General features: G+C 33.6%; 1 protein-coding gene across 1 annotated transcript in view; it reads right to left on the bottom strand.

Moving 5' to 3' along the window:
• Window positions 1-3,258: 3,258 nt before the first annotated feature.
• The window catches only part of LOC115886427 (protein Wnt-10b), a 33,935-nt gene continuing 15,358 nt past the window's right edge, over window positions 3,259-21,835 (bottom strand). Inside the window, exons 4-7 of the mRNA XM_030905568.1 lie at window positions 10,434-10,897; window positions 5,135-5,322; window positions 4,552-4,728; window positions 3,259-4,206 (exon numbers count right to left, since the gene is read on the bottom strand). Of these exons, the coding sequence (XP_030761428.1) occupies window positions 4,041-4,206; window positions 4,552-4,728; window positions 5,135-5,322; window positions 10,434-10,897 (995 nt within the window). The 3' untranslated portion in view covers window positions 3,259-4,040. The remainder of the gene's footprint in view (window positions 4,207-4,551; window positions 4,729-5,134; window positions 5,323-10,433; window positions 10,898-21,835) is intronic.

The raw sequence follows: 21,835 nt of genomic DNA, 5'->3' as shown, positions 1-21,835 counted from the left end.
AAACAACAAGACACGACGCATGACGGATTTATATTTAAACCCATCCATAGATAACTTAAAAATTATTAGAAACTTTTTTTAGTAAAATAAATAGATTGGTATGGGACGTCATCTGCTTTTCTTCTGTCATCGTCTGTCGAAATCTTACCTGAGAAAAAAAACAGAGTATATTGATTGTACCATATAGTCTATAGTCTGTCCAAGTAATCAGGGCATATTTCGACGGACGACGTACAAAACGGATTAAAAATATAGTTTGTCGGATATTGTCTCGCTTTCTTGAGTTATTACTCATTATACAGTCTCAGGGCTTTGAAAGAAGCTAGTATTTGAGACGGTTTTACAGAGGTTAGTTCTCCATCTTCGATACCAGTCATACCAAAGTTTACAGCACGAATGGTTGTCGTCTCGGCGCACTCATTGATAAGGCGTTCTGGTGTTGTTCCATTCTTCCCACAGAATCTGCATTCGCCATTCTTTCTTAGCTTAGATGTTCATTGAGGAGACATCATTAGATGTTCATTGAGGTGTCCTGGTTAAAAAGCTTAAGGAAAATCTTTGATTTTTGGACAAATTGAGAAAGTAGTTTTATTAGCCTACGTGGTGATTATTGACTGCATCCTCTCAAAAATTTTGAGTTTTTTCTTAACTTCTAATCTGTGGTTTTAATTTCAGAAGAGACAGCGATTCGGACGAACCACCTTACAACTTTAGAGGAATGTTACGCAAGACCAATTATCAAAGGGATTCGTTTAAAAGATATTCAGGTAATTTTATAGTTAGTACATCAAGAATAAAGGTACATTCAGGCTGAGAGCGTTGCGTCGCGTTTGCGTCGCGTCCGCGTGTCGAAATGGAATCAATTCACTTAACTTAAATTAGACCGTTCAGGCAGACAGTGTCGCGTTTGGCGTTGCGCTAGCGTCCGCTGAGCGTCGCGGTTCGAGTTCAAAGGGGTGGACGCGACGCAAACGCGACGCGACGCTCGACGCTCTCAGCCTGAACGTACCTTTACTTTTCAAATTCTACGACTTTACCTATCTCGTTCATTTAGGTACACGAAGGGATTCTGTGAATGCAGCCTTAACTGCAGTAAGACGTTTTTCTTTAAAGAAGGAAAATGACATGGAAAACCATGACAATAAATCATCCATCATGCTGAATAGCAAATCAGTATCTATGGAGTTGGGTCCTGGCTTAATACTAGAAGGAACTGAAGTAGATTTATAATATAATTGGCAATAACAAGAGATGGTTTTCATTTTTCTACTCCATCAGGACACCAAAATGTGGCTGGGTCTTTGTTTCTCATATTTATAATTAACCAGATGGATAAACATACAGGGTGCGTCTCCAAAGTGGCTCACCTTTATAATTTTTTCAGATAAAAAAAAGGAAATTTTGTATGTTAGTATATGCCATAAATTCGGATTGATTGACGTATTCAATTGTTTTTGGCCACTTCCTGTTTTACCGGAAATTGCAACAACATTTGATTTTTAAATGACACACGGTATTTTTTTTAGGTTATTTGATAGAAAATGATACTCTGACTAGAATGACATATTATATGTCAACGTTTGACATTTTCGCATTTTATAGTTTATTTGAAATTATAAGATGGGATTCATAACGATAATTTGACTCGAAATACCAAGTGTGTGGTACCAAATTATTCGCAAAAAAAGCTTTTTCCAAATATGCTAATGAGCAACCCTTGTTCCATTTGAAAAAATTGATATATGATTAAAAAAACGATTTGGGCATGTTATAACCGGCCAGGACAAGATACGATAAACATTAGACGATCAAATCTATTTTTCCAAGGCTTCTTGATTAAAAATTAGTGTTTTTAATACAGCCATGGCGCTCTAGATTGAAATTTAAAATAGGATGATTTTTTAAGCGAATCTGTCAAAAGTTGAGATATGATATGTCATTCTATTCATAGTGTCAATTTTCTATCGAATAAAGTAAAAAAATACCAAGGGTGTCATTTAATAATCAAAAGCTGTAGTCATTTCCGGTGAAACAGAAAGTGACCGAAAATAATTGAATACGTCAATCATTCCTAATTGATGTCATATACTAACATACCCAATCTCGTTTTTTTATCTGAAACAATAAAAGAGTTATAGGGGTGAGCCACTTTTGAGACGCACCCGGTATAGAAAATGTGTTTAGACTTTTAAAAATTAAAAAATATATAGGGTATTCTATTTAAAATAAGCAATTTGGTAGCCACATTTTAGAAGGAAAGAACACAAACGAGTTTGGTTTGGTTTGGTTTGGTTTATCAAAAAAAATGCAAAGCATTTAAATTCGTATCTAAATTACATCCTACACAACTTTTAAAGAACTGATTGCTTGTATTTTTTGCACCCTGTATATTCTAAATAGAAACCAGCTATTTTAACGAGGTAAAAATAAAACTGCATTTCCAGAAAATAATATATTATAATTACTATATTCATTTATTAAACAACGTTATATTAACTTTAAAAACACAGAATAAATAAATAAATACATTACAATATCATAAATAAATAATACTGATTTAAAGATTAAAGTAATATGTTACACACACTGTTAGAATTACTAGTTAAATGGATAAGATGGGACGAAGAGTTAAGGTACCGAACGAAATTATACTTTTTAATGTGGCGAGTTAAAATTAGCATGTAATAAGACAGTTTACATTTAATGTCCTCTTCGGCAGCGTATTGTCTATAAATTCTATAAATCCGGTTAAGTGTAGTCCTAAAGCTGCCTTTACACATTTATTAGGGATGGGCAATTTTACGAATGAAAAAATATCGATACGTTTTTTTCGATATGTTTAAAAATAAAGTCCTCATTATACAGGGTGTTTTAAAAAACATGTGCCATCTCTCGTGGGGAGATTACTCACGTAAAAATAAGATTCATTTTTCGTAGCCACAGGAGGTCTTAATATTTTTTTCGATTTATTATAATTTTCTTCCAAGTACACTCTCCGTAAACACTCTGTAGCTAGGAGGCCGTCTAAGAGACGGCACAGTTACGAATAATTTGATACCACACACTTGGTATTTCGAGTCAAATTTTCGTTATGAACCGCAGGTTACAATGTCAAATAAACCATATGCGAAAATGTCAAAAGTTGACATATGATATGTCATTCTATTCAGAGTGTCATTTTCTATCGAATAAAGTAAAAAAATGTGGAGGGTGCCATTTAAAATTCATAAGTTGTAGTCATTTCCGGTGAAACGGGAAGTGACCGAAAACAATTGAATACGTCAATCAATCCTAATTTATGTCATATACTAACATACCAAATCTCGTTTTTTTATCTGAAAAAATAAAAAAGTTATAGGAGTGACCCACTTTTGAGACGCCCCCGGTATATCAAAGCAAAAACTCTAACTAATAAAAAGAATTCTGTATGATGAGGACTATATGTTAATTTTGTGCTATAAATAAACACAGATTTTTTTTATCACATTATTCAATACTTAATTTTAAGTAGTTTAGATGGAATCTGAAAAATAATAATTCAAAACAAATAATAAAAATTATTGGCAAAAGTGTATCGATATTTTACATGTCGATATTTTTGAACATCCCTATTTATAAGGCTACCATTACACTACGCGGTCTGGTAAAAGACCACTAGAATGCAACCGTTTGAATAAATTCAACGTTCATTTTGTTTTATCCAATGAATTAATACCTTATTGAATTTCAATAAACAAATCAGATACAGCTCTTGTGTTTTGTTTGGCCTATTCATTGATTGTATTATTGTTTATTTCCAATAAATATAATTATGCAGAAGAACATTTTTTTTAATCTCTTACAATACTTAAAGTGTGATAGATTTTTGATAGACTTATAGACCTTATCTTTATGTACAGGGTGTCCCAAATTGGAGCCCCATTATTGGGATCTCGGAACTACTTCATACTACAATGTATGAACTACTATTTCATTTTTATTTACTTATTATTTTTTAGTTTATTTAGATTTAGTGTTTATTTTTTCTTTGTACATCGAGTTTATTTACATACACTGACATAGTCTTCGATCGTGCACACTGCACACTCCACTCTACAACACCATATAAATGTACATTTACATCGTTCAATTTTTCGTTGTTTCACCAAGTTGTAGCCTCTTCCACAGCATAGTGACTCGCAGCTGTTGAATGTCGCTGATTTGTTTCTGAAAAATGAATAATAAAAATGATTCTAAAGGTGAAGAATAAAGATTAAAAGAATAATAACTTTGCTACGCAAATTGCAAATATTCCTTTTTTTATTTAACAAGAGTAATCAAAAGGTGCGTTCACACCAGCTACACACGCGCGCACAAGAGTATATTATGTTAAAAAACATGAAATGTTTGGCGTGGCGCGGCGCGGAGCGGCGCAGTTGGTGTGAACGCACCTTAATAAAAGTGAGCGAAAATGTTTTGACCAATCAGAGCATCGTCGGATCATCGTGTCAACGGATGACGGATGCATGAAGACCGGCCTTTAAATAGGCAAAATAGGCAAAAAATATTTACGTGTTACAGGATCTGCCACTGGTTCCCAGAACATCCATGGTACTGTCCTTGTCACAAAAATCGGGAGATTTTTGGTAATATAGCAAATCAGAGGACAGATCCCTTTTTCTTTTATTTTTTCTTGGTGTCCATTGTTGTCTTCTTCTTTGTTTGTTGTTTGATGATTTCGGATTGGCACTGAAAGAATTAAAAATAATGTAATTAAATCAAATAAAGTCGGGTTGTAACATAAAATATCTTCTAAATAAAAGACAAAGAAATTTGATAGTGTAATACCCGCCATAATCAAACTTAATAATAACCATCTACCAAAGCATGAAACCGAAATGATATTACCATAGAACAAAATTTAAGAAAATTCAAACTAATATAATAGGTCTGTTCCAACCTAACCATTTTACGTTAATTTCCAGTCAGTCAATTCATTTGTCAATTTTGACAAACGCTGAACTTGTCAAAAACAATACCTGTGTGACTGAAAAATACCGTACAATGCACGGTTTTCATATATATCATGTGTGATTGTTAGATAAAATAATGCATTATTGAGCTGTAAACCAAAAATACGAATTCAAATACTTACAGGTTGAATTTTCGCAAATTCTTATTTCCGAAATTGGACTGGTCGACCAGTATGGCCGATTTGAATTTCTCCTTCAGAATTCTGCCGACGTTTCGCATGTCTGGCGTCGATCTCCAGCAGGTCATCAGGTTGCAGCTTCCAGACATACCGTGACACTTGCACCGAACTTGCATATTATTTTTCACAGCCTGAAAATAAGTTGAAAAAGTGTTTGAACAAAATACACTTCCCCAATAAATTAACACACCACAAAAAAAAATAACCAAAAGTTTAAGTTAAGTTTTTGTCAAAACCACTTATCCGATTTGGACGATTTTTTTTTGAATGATAGGTTATCCTTTCCACAATGTTGCTATACTAACTGTATTTTGATAGGAACCCTTTTTATACTAATACCGGGTGTAGCAATTATAACGTGTTTTTTTTAATAAAATTTGTGACACCCTGTAGAGTTGATCAGTTACAGTGTCGAGTTAAAATTGAAATCACATTTTAGCCTTATCTTTTTTTTACATTTGTTTTTTTTTATTTATTCCATTATCTTCCTTATTAACTTGGAAGATTCCATCCGCAACCTGGAATGGAAATCTTGCAATGGTCTAAGACACTCGAAGAAGTTTCTGAGGGCTTATGATCAAGAAAAATCACAGATCTTCCTGGGTCTGAGTAAGAACAATCTTCGGATTGTCACGGGGTTTTTAACAGGACACTGTCTCCTCAATGAACACCTCAGTAGATTGAAACTAAGAAGAAACGGCGAATGCAGACTTGTGGAGAAGATGGTGAAACACCAGTACACCTCATCACTGAGTGCTGAGACGACAACCATCTGTGCTATGAATTTTGGTACGACTGATATTGGAGATGGAGAACTACCCTATAAACTGTCCCAGATACTGGCTTTTGTCAAAGCCCTGGGACTGTATGATGAGTTATGATTCAAGAAAGGGGGACACAATGGATCTGTAAGGTCGAAGTGATTAACCCCCCTCCCACTCATTCTAAATTCTAATTCTAATCTTCCTTATTACACGAGAAACAACATTTTATAGGATAACATGATTTAATATTGGTTTTAATTAACATTTTTCCATTTTACTCACTAAAGTAAGTAGCAGGCTATGGAAAAACACGGATTACCAGTAAATATCAAATAGAGATGCTAGTTTCCGTGCAAACTTGTAGACCATTAGTATCTCTGAGCTGAGTTTGAAGGATCCGAGCTGTTACGAAACCTTGTCTTAATGTTGAGAGTTGTAAAAAACGTTCCTGAATCGGATTGGTTCTTCGATTCCTGCCTTGTCCCGGCTTGCGACAATTACTCCCGGTATCTCTATACCGTTGTATAACTCGTGAAATGGTTGAGTGAGTTACATTAAATCGTTCACCAATTCTTCGGTAGCTCCAACCTTCCTCAGACAATATTAATGCTTGAGCACATTCTTCGCCAGTAAGATTTCTTGTTTCACGTGCACGTTGCATATTTTTGATATAATAAAAGGACGAAAACGACTGACACTGACAACAAGCATCTCTATTTGACATTTACTGGTAATCCGTGTTTTTCCATAGCCTGCTACTTACTTTAGTGAGTAAAATGGAAAAATGTTAATTAAAACCTTTATTAAAACCAATATTAAATCATGTCATCCTATAAAATGTTGTTTCTCGTGTAATAAGGAAGATAATGGAGTAAATAAAAAAACAAAATGTAAAAAAAGATAAGGCTAAAATGTGATTTCAATTTTAACTCGATACTGTAACTGATCTACTCTACAGGGTGTCACAAATTTTATTAAAAAAAACACGTTATAATTGCTACACCCGGCATTAGTATAAAAAGGGTTCCTATCAAAATATAGTTAGTATAGCAACATTGTGGAAAAAATAACCTATCATTCAAAAAAAATCGTCCAAATCGGATAAGTGGTTTTGACAAAAACTTAACTTAAACTTTTGGTTATTTTTTTGTGGTGCGTTAATTAACTTCATTACATTAACTACCGCTTTCCGTTCAAAATATTCTAATAAAGTTGCCATGAGTTTTTTACGGCTATTAAAGCTATCTTGTACCCCACTTTGCACTAAGAGAGGTTCAAAAAAGAACAATGTTCGAGTGCAAGGTCTGCTAGTTTAAACATTTTCAAGCTTAAATTCATTTAAACTAAAAACTAGTAATACAAAACTAAAGTGTCAAAACGAAAGACAATGTCAGGAAATAAATAAATAAATGCGGCAACTTGGCATTTTTTACAGCAGAGCTACCACCTGAATCCCCAGCGTAAAAATTAAATTCCAGTTAGTCAGCACGGCGCCAAATATGTCTATGGTTGGCAACAATGAATTTTTAAAATCGCGCCCTAGATTAAGTAACTAAAAGTTTACTTGATATGAAATATATTTTATAGATCGCTACGTACTCGTATACAGGGTGTCCCAGAAACAAGTGCAAGTATTTTAAGGGGTGCTCGATCTCGATAAAAGAAACATATTTTCTCTTTATCGTTTTTTCAATAAGTCCAAAATAACGGAGTTATTTTACTTTGAAAATTTCCAGAAAAAAATGATTTTTTGCTGAAATTTTGAGTCTAATATCTATGTTGCCATATTATCAAAAAATTATGTTTTTTAACTAAAAAAATTTCCAAAAATTTTTTCTCAAAATTTCGAATTTTCACAATTTCCTAATCTTTTTTTCGCGAAAAAAAAACTCATAGGCGTGTTTCTGCGGTTGAACTATACTACCGGTTAAAATACTTGCACTTTTTTCTGGGACAACCTGTATACAAGCGACAGAGAGTCCAAAATAAATCAAATTTCCTTTCGAGTACGGTACTGCATTCTCGAAAACGGTACGAGGTCCCAAAAACAATAGTCGGGAACAAGTGAGGGCGCGCGTGTGGTCCCCATAATATAACCATAATAATAGCCCAAAGGCCCAAAACGACATGGCCGAAATAGGCGTGGCCTGAGTGGGGCTTTGTGTGAAAATATTTCGGTTTTAATACTTGGGACCAGCGGCCAGCAGCGGTAGGAGAACATAAATCAAATCAGATGGACCGCCGCAACAGACCCCACTGAAAAGTTTTGATTTTGTTCAAAGCTGAAAAACAGTTTTTTTTTCTGTTATAGATGTACGTTTTCATGAGTCAACTGAGTTGATCAAGTCTCGGAAATTCATCTGACTTGAAAGCACGTTTCGAGTTTACACATTTCATATCAGAAAGCTTCTGCTAATTTATTAGAATTTTTTTTTAGAATTTAGAATGAGTGGGAGGGGGGTTAATCACTTCGACCTTACAGATCCATTGTGTCCCCCTTTCTTGAATCATAACTCATCATACAGTCCCAGGGCTTTGACAAAAGCCAGTATCTGGGACGGTTTTATAGAGGGTAGTTCTCCATCTCCAATATCAGTCGTACCAAAATTCATGGCACGAATGGTTGTCGTCTCGGCGCACTCAGTGATGAGGTGTACTGGTGTTTCCCCATCTTCCCCACAGAATCTGCATTCGCCGTTTCCTCTTAGTTTCAATCTACTGAGGTGTCCATTGAGGAGACAGTGTCCTGTTAAAAACCCCGTGACAATCCGAAGATTGTTCTTACTCAGACCCAGGAAGGTCTGTGATTTTTCTTGATCATAAGCCCTCAGAAACTTCTTCGAGTGTCTTAGACCATTACAAGATTTCCATTCCAGGTTGCGGATGGAATCTTCCAAGTTCTTGAGTTCCGCCTTGAGTTGGTTCCCACTTGGAAAGCAGAACGGTTCTGGTCCAGTTAGTGGAGTGTTCGCTCCTTTCCTAGCTAGATTATTTGCTTTTTCATTGCCTTCTATCCCTTGGTGAGCAGGCACCCAGTGTAGGAGGACTTTGTTTTCTTTCCTAATTTATTCAGCTTCTCTATGCATTCTTTGACCAATTTCGAATGGATTGATACTGAGTTGATCGCTTTTAACGCTGCTTGACTATCAGACAAGGTGGCTATTTCTTGTTTCCGATAGTTCCTATCTAAGATAAGTTGTATGCATCTTTCGATAGCGTAGATTTCTGCCTGTAGGATACTAGGGTAAGTGCCGATTGGTTCGGAGTATTTAGCTCTCGGCCCAAACACTCCGATCCCTGTTCCCGTATTGGTTTTGGAAGCATCAGTATACCAAGTTATGGTATGGTCTTTTAACTGCTGGGCAAGCGTTTCGCTCTTCCAATCCTTTTTATTGCTCAATACTACATGGAGATGTTTCTCAAAGTTGTACGTTCTTAGCATATCGTCCACTGGGAGTTGCAGGAGTGGTATTTCCTTTATGAGGGTGTTCCAAGCCCCTGATCTGACAATTCTCCCAGTACTAATTCCGTTAGTGACCATTCTAATCAATGTCGCATTGGCATATCTACCAATGACAATGTGCAGTGGTGTTAGATCTAGAATGACCTCCATTGCTGCTGTTGGACAGGTTCTCATGGCTCCTGTGATGCAAACGCATGTTAGTCTCTGGACTTTGCATAGGTTTAGCCTTGCCGTCCGTTGCTCTAGTTTTGTGTACCAGGCAACTGCTCCATAAGTAATCATGGGTCTTACTATCATGGTATACATCCAGCGCAAAATGTTAGGGGAGCAGCCCCATCTATTTCCGGCCAGTCTTCTGCATATCATGAGAGCCTTTATGGCTTTGCTGGTAGTGTTCTTAATATGCCTGTTCCACAGGAGTTTACTGTCCAGGGTTATTCCCAGGTATTTAACTTCCTGTGTTGGCAGTATTTCCTTTCCATCTAGTTGGATTATTTTCAAGTTTTCTTCAGACTTCGCCTTCTGGTGAATGGCACTATCGCGGTTTTGTCTGAGTTGATACTCAGCCCGACAGTCCTACACCATCTCTCAGTGATACGGAGTCCTCTTTGGATAATATCACACAAGGTGCCTTCATGTTTCCCCCGAACGATCATGACTATGTCATCTGCATACCCAATGCAGTGTATTCCCGCTAGAGTTAATTCATCTAGTAGTTCATCCACCACCAAGCTCCACAGCAAAGGGGAGGTTACTCCACCTTGTGGAGTTTCTTGCGTTGTTTTAACAGCTACAGTTTTGGTGCCCATCTGAGCCTCTGCTGTTCGTGTTGACAGCATTTCCCAAAACCAGCGAATTTTATTAAAAATGACGACAGTTCGATTGGTTAGAAACGGTTAACCAATCGAAGCCTTTAAATTCAGCCAGTAAAATTAATATCGTATCATCGTATCGTCGGACAACGGATGCATGAAAATCAAGCTTAAACCTATTAATAATTATCAACTATACTTACCATTCTTCCTACTTGATTGTTGTGCAAATTTATCTTTGAATGTATATCATCCGCCGTCTCCCTCGCATCCAAAAACATCTTCGACACTTTGATGCCATACCTCAAATTATGAGAGCATCCACCCCATTTCCAAGACACTTTCATATCTTCCGGATCATTATTTCCATAATAACCTTCCTTAGATCCAACATATTGTTGGTTTTTAACATAACTACTATACTGAAAATTATCATTTGGCACGAAGGAGCCAGTATTCTCCTCCAGAACTCCGTTCTCTTTAGTTTGTTTGTATTTTTCGCTGATCAGGCGGTCGTGCTCCTTGTATATTTGCTTGTAGGGTCGGATTTTGTAGACTTTGGAGTCGCAACCGCAGTTCTGGAGGGTAGAGGAGCTACAGGCTCTGGCTACGGAGATGGTAACGGCTGCTGAAGATATGGCATAGGCAAAGGCAGTTTCTCTATAACCTAAAAGATGAAGAAGAAAAAAATAATATTATGTTATTAAATAGTATTTTTTATTTATAATATATAATATTTTCTACTGGACCAAAAAAGGATTAAAAATAGATGGAGAATATCTTAACCATCTAAGATTCGCCGATGACATAGTCCTAATTGCCAATAGTCCTGAAGCACATTTTAAATATGTCGAGACAGAATTTAAAATTGTCCATATCCTCGATAAAATCTTAATCTCTTCCCTCAAATTACAATTGCATATATCTGTTGTTTTGAATAAAATGGGACCCCACTCTACTCTTTTAATCTGCCATCGCCTATAAACAACGGCCAGCAGAAGACAAGGACCCGGTCCATCTCTCGAGCTGCCTTTAAAGAGATTTACAGCGTTCACTATCGCGTACGTCCAGTCCGTTTGCGATTCTTCGGTAGCTCGAAGAGCTTCGAGTGTTCTTTACAGAGGCCGTCGTTGTTGTTTTCGAAATTTTTATCTCTTCTCCATGCCTTGTTTGTAAACGGTTGCGATCGGATTTATCAGATGCCCGATGGGACACACACGCGTATTTGCGACATCTGTCTTGCCTAAAGACTTGTCCACACATAACATTTTACCTGTCAGTCTTATAAATAAATGCCTTTATTGTCAAAAAAAATTATAATTTGTAGACAAAGGTAAAGTAAACAAACTAACAAACAAAAGAAAACAAAAAACATTTTTAGATTCTACGATTGAAATAAAGGTAAATTTTATTAAGGTTTATCACACTTAAACCTTACCGTTTTTGAAATATTTTCAATTTTGTGAAATTGCAGTAAAAATTTTAAGGCTTCATTTCTCCAAGGGTATTAAAGTTTTTAATACAAAATATTTACTGAAGTTTATTTATTGATCAGTTATTGTGTTGCAATAATAAAAATTATACTACCTTATACAGAGTGTCTAAAATTTTATTTTATATAATTACTAGCTTTAAACGGCAATAACTTGTTTAATTTAAATAGAACGCCCTGTATATTTTAGGAGAATCAGATGCATAATTTAATTGTCTATCAAATTGTATTATACCACTTTTTACCTATCCCTTCAAGTTTTCGTAGATAATGCATTTTCTTATAATTTAGATCTCATTTATCAATATACCCATGGAATATTGACATTTTAGATTGTTTTTAAAGCAACAAATGTACAAAATGTACAGGCTAGTAATATTATTGTTTTTAACAAAATAATAATATTGCTAGCCCATTTGTATGCAAAAAGAAAACTATTTAAATCTTCATAAAAAAGTATACCATTAATTAAATATACCACCATTATTTCCACCCAAATATTAATTAATTATATACTTAATTATGTTCGTGAATAAATTATTCAAAATAAATGTGGATTTGAATCAGAAATCAATATAATAATAAGTTATAAAATGAATGTCTTTGTTGTTACAAATAAGCATTTGTCAAAAAATGAAATATCATTTTTAAGGTGTGTGTACTTTTTACCACACTGTCTAATACACATAAAAAATTCAGTTTTTTAGTTTTTGGAGCAATTATTATTAATCAACGCAAACAGTCAATTAATGTAGTTTGAATACTGAAATCATTTTAATTAGTCCTTTTTAACAAATATTTAAACAGTTTTATTTATTTTTTAATGAAATAAACAAAGTATATCGAGAATATTAGTATCTGTACTCTTTAAAAATTTGGTACACCTTTAAAAATAATCTAAAATGTCAGTCTTCCATGGATATATTGATAAATGAATTTAAAATTACAAGAAAATGCATTTTCTACGGAAACTTGAAGCTATAGGTAAAAAATGGTATAATACAATTTGATAGACAATTAAATTGTGCATCTGATTCTCATAAAATATACAGGGTGTTCCATTTAAATTAAACAAGTTATTGCCGTTTAAAACTAGTAATTATTTAAAATAAAATTTTAGACACTCTGTATAAGGTAGTATAATTTTTATTATTGCAACACAATAACTGATCAATAAATAACCTTCAGTAAATATTTAGTATTAAAAACTTTGATATCCTTGGAGAAATGAAGCCTTAAAATTTTGACTACAATTTCACAAAATTGAAAATATTTCAAAAACGGTAAGGTTTAAGTGTAATAAACCTTTATCAAATTAACCTTTATTTTAATCGTAGAAACTAAAAATGTAATAATATACAGGGTGTTCCATTTTAAAAAATACAAGTTTGATATTTTTTATTTATTTGGAACACTCTGTATCTTGTACATATATAATATTTCTCTACGCGTAATACTAAAATTAAAAAGGCCAGCTTAAAAACAACTTTAAATTTTCATCGCGTGCGAAAAAACAGTGCTTCGCATGGCTTCGGCTTCGGCGCGCTTCGCTCAAGTGCGCATCATACTTTAAAAGTTTGCGAAGCGCCGGTGCCGGCGCCGGCGCGACCAAACTGTCATTGGATTAATTGCATGTATTTTTTGATTTTGATTCTTCGCGTTACTTCGCTTTAATCCGTAGGTCTGCATTATACCATTGATCCAATTCACGTTTTTTCCCCGCGCTTCGTATAAACTCGCGACAGAACTTTGTTAGTTGTATTTTATATTATTTAATGCTATTGTATTGATTTATTATTATTATTGTATTTATATGAAGAAGCTAAGTAGAGCAGTTCCGTGCGAGCTATGCCTGAGGAAGAAATTTTATTTATTGTATAATTTGTATTATTTACTTTTTTTATGAAGTTATTACTAATAATTATTATTAAACATATCCAGTTAATTATTTTTATTTTATTAACTATAGCTGTTTTTTCTATCTATTTCATATTTTTTGATGAGGATAAGTTAATTGGAGCGATGTAGCTTAGAGTAACTTATTCTTATTAAAAAATAAGAAATAGAAGAAAAATTACCTATTTATGTACAAAAAAAAAATAAATTACGTTCCAAAAAATTGTTAATAGATGGCGCTAGAGTGAACAAAACAACATAGTTACCTGTAGTTAAAATGCAAAGTTTCCTGTAAAATCAAATAAAATTGTATCATAAGTTCTGTAACGACCCGATGCATGGCGCCACTGAATTCTCCAACAGACTGTATCATTTCAGTTTCCTATATATTTTAGTTTGTATATGAAGATATTCTCCATCTATTTTCACGTAAATACAAATTTTCATATAAAAGAAATATAAAAATCTCGTGACGCGATTTCATATGCAGTGATACATCTCAATTAACGATCGTGTTAAATGTCATGACACATAAAATCGATGACACATCCTTAAATCGTTATGTCAGTTTTTATGACTTGTAACGCTTTGAAACGAGACCGACAAACGTATATAGCTGTCATATATAGCGGCCGGACATTAAAAAGGGAAAAAATCGTTATGGTCGCCTATAGGAATCCAACACAATAAATAAAGGCAAAGACGCTGTTTATTAGCAATTATACACGCCCTTGCTGATAAAATTACTATTATTAGTTTTTACTGAAGCACTAAGTAGTACTCTATTTGCAAACAATACCTCGAAAGCTTTGAATATGTGTCCAGGTGCAACGAGCTCCATAGGCGTGCTATACTATTTTTTTGAAGGCTATTTTTAAATCTAAAATTAACTACACATATTTATATGGACATCAGCCTTAACATTTATTTTTTTATAGGATTATATTTTTCTATTGAAGTAAAGAGGGATTTACACGTTAACACTTTTAATATACATGACTCACAGTGAAATCATCGTTGTTTACATAATATTTTCATCCAGTTCACTGTTTCACATCCTGCATACTGTCGCTGTTCCCTATTTTGTCTTGGTAAAAAGGTGGTAGACCAATGACAAAGACGATATGCAATATATGCTAAGAAAACTTATTGAAGAATACGGAGAATGGGGCCTTGACAGTTAACATAGCCAAAACAAAATATCTATGTATAGGCGCACAAGAAGGAAACTTGAACTTGGACAACGGTCACGAAATTAAGCAGTGTCAAGAGTATGAGTACCTGGGAATTACATTTGATAACACTGGAACTGACGCACAGTGCTTCGTCCCATGGACAAAAATCAAAAAATAAGTTAAAATTTACTAATATCTGAATATATAATTTTATACTTATAGCAATGTTCAACCATCCTGTATATTATTTTTCATAAACAGCGTTTTTGTTAGCAAATATTTTTACTAAAAATAAACCATGATAAAGAGCAACCTCCTGTATGGAGCAGAAACATGGAGAATAACTGAGAGATACAAGAAGGGGATAGAGGCCGTAGAAATGGATGTCATTCGAAGATCAATGGGAATTTCAAGACAACAACGAATAAGAAATAATACCATAAAACAACAAATGGGTATAGAAGATACGATAACACAGGATATAGAGAAAAAGCAGCTGATCTGGTATCGGACATGTAGAGCGAATGAAGGACACTAGATGGCCCAAGAAAATAATCAATTGGCAACCAAAGGGCAGAAGAAAACAGGGAAGACCAAAACTGGAATGGCAAAAAAGCGTACACAAAGCGATGAGTGAAAGAAACCTGTCAACAGAGGATTGTACGAATACAACAGGCTGGAAATTGGGTATCGGACAACGTAGAAAAACGACGTTCTAAGCCGACTAATATATATATATAATATATATATATATATATATATATATATATATATATATATATATATATATATATAAACGGTGGTATGGCAAATTTACGTATGAAATCCATTTGCCCAAGTTAGTATCTCTGTACGGTGTCTCATTTGAGAAGAAATGCAAATATTCAAAGACCGTTCATAAGATTCTAAGATCCAGACAGAAAACCGGGTGCGTCTCAAAAGTGGCTCACCCTTATAACTTTATTCGACAGAAAAATACACTCTGAATGGAATGACATATCATATGTCAACTTTTGACATTCTCGAACATGGTTTATTTTAAATTGCAACATGCGATTCAGAACGACAATTTGACTCAAAATATCAAGTGTGTAGTACCAAATTATTCGTAAAAAATGCTTTTACCAAATATGCTAATGAGCCACCCTCGTTCCATTTGAAAAAATTGAGATATGATTAAAAATACGGTATGGACAGCTTTTAACCGGCTATAGAACAAGACACTAAAAACATAGACGATCAACTCTATTTTCCCAAGGCTCCTTGATTAAAAAGTTTTTTAACATAGCCATGGCACTTTAGATTGAAATTTAAAATACAATTTTGTATTGTAACAATCAATGTGTATGATCGTTCATACATGTCTGTGTTTTTATTATCTATGCTACATGGCAACCAAATCATAATTTTAACAAAAATTGACAGTAAACTGTTTAAATTAAATTACTTTGAAAATTCAAAAAAGAGAGATGGACAAAAACTTTTTGTAGAAAAGTTGCTTAAAACATGTTCTTTCTCTGTTGCTAGGATATTCTATTAATTTTAATTGTATTTTTGTGACATTGTGAATGATCGTAAACTAAAAAGTATAAAGTATAATTGATACCACTAATTTCGAGGTTTGGTTTGGTTAAAAACTTAAAAAAAATCATAGGATGCTATATTTGTATTCTTCATATTATTTTATTAAGCGATTATATCGGATGCATTCGTATCTACGCTACTTCTCTAATAGAATAAGCCTCAGAGCGAGATTTATGACGTCACGCTAGTTAGATACTACGGATTATTGCAAGTATGTTGTAGAATACATGAAAACACTATTCCTCGTATTTTGGTTTGTATTTTAAAAATGATATAGTTTACATGAAATATACATAATATACAGTTAATAAATAAAATATATATACCTATTTATAGTAATAAATACTTTGGCAGATAAACTATAAACTATACAAATGCAGCAAATGTTTTACAATATGGCTGCAATCGTACTCATATAGTCAATGTAGATAGTTTTGTGTTAAGAATAATTTAAAAAAATATATGGTCATCTTTTTGACAAGTTTATATTAGTTTATTAATTGCAGTAAACATTATAATATATAAAATAAATTTTGTTAATGCCAATAATAATACATCACTATTATATAACTTACTATTCACTACTATAATCACTATTTATAGATATTGAATGTTTTTGTTAAATTAGATCGATTTTCAAACCCCAAAATTCTGAAAATATATTTTACATTTTACCCATTATCTTATGCACCAACTATTCATTATTTGTATGTTGTAAAAACATTTGCTGCATTTGTATGGTTCATAGTTTATTTGCCAAAGTATTTATTACCATAAATAGGTATATGTTTTTATTGTGTTTATTAACTGTATATTGGTGTATATTTCATGTAAACTATAGCATTTTTAAAATACAAACCAAAAATATGAGGAATAATTACGTTTTCCATGTATTCTACAACATATTTATTAATCCGTAATATCTGACTAGCATGGGACGTCATAAATCTCTGCCCGTGGCTGTTCTATTAGAGACGGCATTGTCTAATATTTAGAAATGTCAAAAGCTGATGACATTTTACTTTTGTCAATTATGACATTCTTGTTTTGATTTTTGCAAGAAGAGGAAGAACTGTCACTTGTTTTATTATTTTCCTTTTCTATTTCACGAAAGTAAAAAGAGTTACCTATCTGATTCGTTCAGGCACTCAATTTAAAGAATATCAGTAACTTTTTTGACAGAGGGATTTTATATTTGCCATGTTGGTAAAAAATAACGGTCAAAATTCAAAGTTATTCATTTTATAGACTATACCACTAATTTCGAGGTTTGGTTTGGTTAAAAACTTAAAAAAAAACTCATAGGATGCTATATTTGTATTCTTCATATTATTTTATTAAGCGATTATATCGGATGCATTCGTATCTACGCTACTGACTCTTCTACTTGTTGACAGCTCCCTTTATGTTCCTTTAGGCCCTTGTACAAAGCCAATCTCCGTGACAAATAGACTTTGTTACACCCCTACTGGGCTGCTGAAATCCCTATCTGAGGTGGGATATTAAAAGTGGAATTTAAAAAAAAATCTGCCTGTATAAAACAATTTTCAAACAATTCTTCGACATTCTTTTATTGTTGCATTACACAAATTTGAAATCCAATATTATATTCGTTTTATATAGGAAATAAGTTTAACAAATGTTGTGTGGTATATGCTATAAGTTTTATTATTTTGATTGTTCAGTATGAATTCATTACCACTTTGGAATAATAGTTATTTTTTATACAAGACGATAAAATAGTATTTTATCGATATCATATCGACGATAATGCAATTTTATCGTCTTGTATAAAACAATATTTTTTTCGATAGCGAGTTACGTTATAAAAAAATGTTCAGAAACTATTATTTCAAGGAATTTATTACAAGTAGAAAATATATTATGTTGGGTTGGCGTTGGTTTCTATGTAATTTGACAAATAAGTAAAGCTGTCTCTTTAGTTGCCAGTTTTGAGTCAACATTTTTTAATCCTCTTTCGTGTCGATTGCTGATTGAATTGGAGCCAGAAATGGCTCAAAACGAAATAAGTAAATTACCAACAGTTATTCAGGCTGAGGAAACAGTTATTCAGGCTATCTATCAAAAATGGAAGAAATTAAAAAACGTGCGAGAAGAAATAAAGTTTCTAACCTATCCTCGCTGTTAAAGTATTATTTAATCTACCCTTGAGGTTAAAGTACTACTTTATCTACTATTTTTGATAGATATAAGGCAATTTTAACAGTTGCTATGAAAAAACAACGAATATTTTATATCCTGGAAGTACACACTCGCCGAGGCGACCCGAGGCACGACAAAAAAGGACGGTCCAATGGACGGAGTCTTGGCCAATAACAATGTACATATCGTTAATTTTTTGTGGCGCCTCGGGTCGCCTCGGCGAGTGTGTACTTCCAGCAATAGATTTTGACACTGAGATCAAAAAGAGGATTGTCCTCTGGAATAGAGGACGGTTGGCAACCTTAATTCCCTTAATATGAACTATATTTTAGAGTATATGCATGGACTTTTAAAATCTTAAATGTCCCAGGTTTATCAGAAAATTGATTTTTTGAAGCCTTGTTTTTGAATTGAATACCCAAATAGACAATATATATTCTGCTTGAGATTTCTCTACAATTTCACAGAGTATGTCGTATACGTTGAAATTAAAAATCACTCGCCGTTGTCTCATTAAGCGCAGAAAAAAAAACCTCCATCGCATACATATATTCCGAGAAGCTGTCGCACGTGACCTGTCAATTTAATGACGTTTCCAGCCGGCATTCGCCGATGTGACCCGTCGTTTTTTTCAGCCGCGAGAGATCGTTGCGCTGGCGTTGATTTCAAACTTGATTGTGTCCAAATCGGCGAGGTAATTAATTAAGGGGCTTTTGTAAACTTGACACTGCTTCTGTTGGCCGGCGCACCATGTTTAACGATTTTTTTCCCGTTGGGTTTTTTTTGCGCGCACGGAGGTTGTATATCGTCACGAGGGACAAGTGTGAGTACTCTATTAGGTAGTCGGGAACAGGGCAGGGTCGGGAACATGCTCAGGGGCGTAGTTGGCGCGTTTGTGAGTGCGGTTTTTGTTGGGACACACAGATTGCGGAATGGATGGCTTCGACATTCGAGAGATATGGTAATAAGAGAAGGGTTATTTTTTACAGCTTTGACAATTGAAATGCCATAGTAACTTATAAATAACACTCCGCCAAGTCCATAGATAAAAGAAAATAATCTTCTATTAAGATAGATATGAAACTTAATAGTAAAATTTTGGGTCAAAGCGCCCCTCCGTGTTCTTAGTAGAGACTGTAAAGTAAGACTGTTCTTAGTAAGACTGTAAATATTTTTTATGTTTATGTTTGATTTCAAAGGATTTAGTTTTAAAGTTACACTGATATATTAGTATATCAGAGTAACTTTAATAAAACATAAGAATATATATATTTTACAGTTTATTAAATATAAATTTTGACTACAAGGTAGAAAGTAAATCACAATATTTGATAAAACTTATAAGTATACCATTTTTACAGTTAATAAATAATAAAACTATTTGTGACTATGATATTTAAAATTTAGATAGATAGAATATTAAAAACATACCGGTATTTGCAGACGCAGGCCCAAATTCAATAAAACCAAAATTTTTCCTGTGAAAATTGGGCTTTTTCACAGAAAAGGTATTTTTGATTTATCAACAATCATTGTCAAGTTGACAATATACAGGGTGTTTTCTAATTAGTCTAAAAAATTGTGGTGTGATTCCTCATGTGTTCTTAAAACAATTTTTATATAACCATTGGGTCTAAAGTACTTCCTTTCTGATCTACAGGGTGTTAAAAATTAAAAAATCGATATTTTGCTTAAAATAAATGGTACACTACTTACTTTTTTAAATAAAATATATTTTTTTCTTTGACTGGCCATCCTTTTTCAACAACAAAATTGATCTTTTGAGTTTTTCTTGTTCATCAAACGATTGACGAGAAAAAAATAAATATACTTATTAAGAGCCCGCCTTAAGCCGTTTTCTAACGATTTTTTATTTTTAGATTTAATTAGGAAACACCCTGTATATGCATATCACAGGCAACCAAATAAACTAGTAATGGCTTCGACATTCGAGAGATATGGTAATAGCGACATACCGTGTTTTTAGTGAGTACTAAATTATTTTATCAAAATTTCACCATATAAGTTTCCAGGCAATGGCCAAGTCGAGCACAGCCGTACCATAGTAGAAGGAAAAGATTAGTTGCACTCTCCCAAATATTTTCTGCCAGTTTTTACAATCTGTCGAATATCGGCAGATTGCAGAGCGTTTCAGTTGAGTTCCGTCTAGACTCTAGAATGACTAAATAGGCAATCTTGCGACTAGTATACTACCTGTTATGGCTGAACTGCCACTTTATTAGTCCAGTATGCGACTACTCGAACTACTCCATCTTAATCTCCAAAACAACAATGTGAAAGCCGCCATGTTGCTGAATAAGGAAATGTTTCGTTCCTAAAATAGCAATTCCTGCTTTTTTAATACATTAACTTAAAATATTTGACCCTAAACAACACGCGGAAACAATTTTTTCGACTGCGAATATATGATTCCCATTTTACTAAAAAAAAAAATCAAGAAATTTTTTAAAACTTCTTTAATTGTAAGGCCCATTATTATTTTTCAATGTAGAAACAATACATTTATCAATAAAGTTGTTTGCGTTTAACTTTTTTGCCTTGGGTAACGAGTTACAGGGTCGGTTAAAGTGTTTCAATAAGTATAATCTACAAACATCCTCCACACTTAAATACTTTTGTTTTGTTTTCCTTTACTGCCATCTGGCATATGTCTCTAACTAAATCATAAAAATAATATTTTTACTATAATTATCCCAATTTAGGATAAAACGCGACTTAGACGCCATATTACTATAGTTTTATATTTCTGTGAATTAGGATTTTAAACAACGTTGCAGTTTGTACTAAATTAGGCTGCTGGCCAACGTCGGTATCCAACGTCGTTTCGACCCAAAAATTATTCTCCAAACTAGTGCAGACTAGGGTTGGCACGAGGTTGTGCCGACGTTGCGCCCCGACGTTTGGTCGCGTGACACAACGTTGTCCCGACGTCCAAATGCTGCTTGGGGGGGTCAAAACGAAATAAGTAAATTGCCAACAGATATTCAGGCTTTTTCAAAAATGGAAGCAATTAAAAAAGTGCGAGAAGAAAGATCAAATGAAAACATATTTTTAGCATATTTTGCATAAAAAGTTGTGAGATCTCATGTAAAACCAAGTCAATGAGTAGTAAATGAGTAGTAATGACTAATGAGTAGTAAATGATATAAGAGGATCATCATACTGCCATACTTAAATAATATCGTTGAAGTGTACAGACCAGTAAAATAATATTATCATAAACAAAGATCCACGTGTAATTAGTTTACTTTAAAGTAAATGATAAGTATCTATA

This window comes from Sitophilus oryzae, unplaced genomic scaffold, assembly GCF_002938485.1.
Source record: "Sitophilus oryzae breed Bouriz unplaced genomic scaffold, Soryzae_2.0 scaffold_488_pilon_pilon, whole genome shotgun sequence".
Taxonomy (NCBI): domain Eukaryota; kingdom Metazoa; phylum Arthropoda; class Insecta; order Coleoptera; family Curculionidae; genus Sitophilus; species Sitophilus oryzae.
This window is presented reverse-complemented; position numbering and strand designations above follow the sequence as displayed.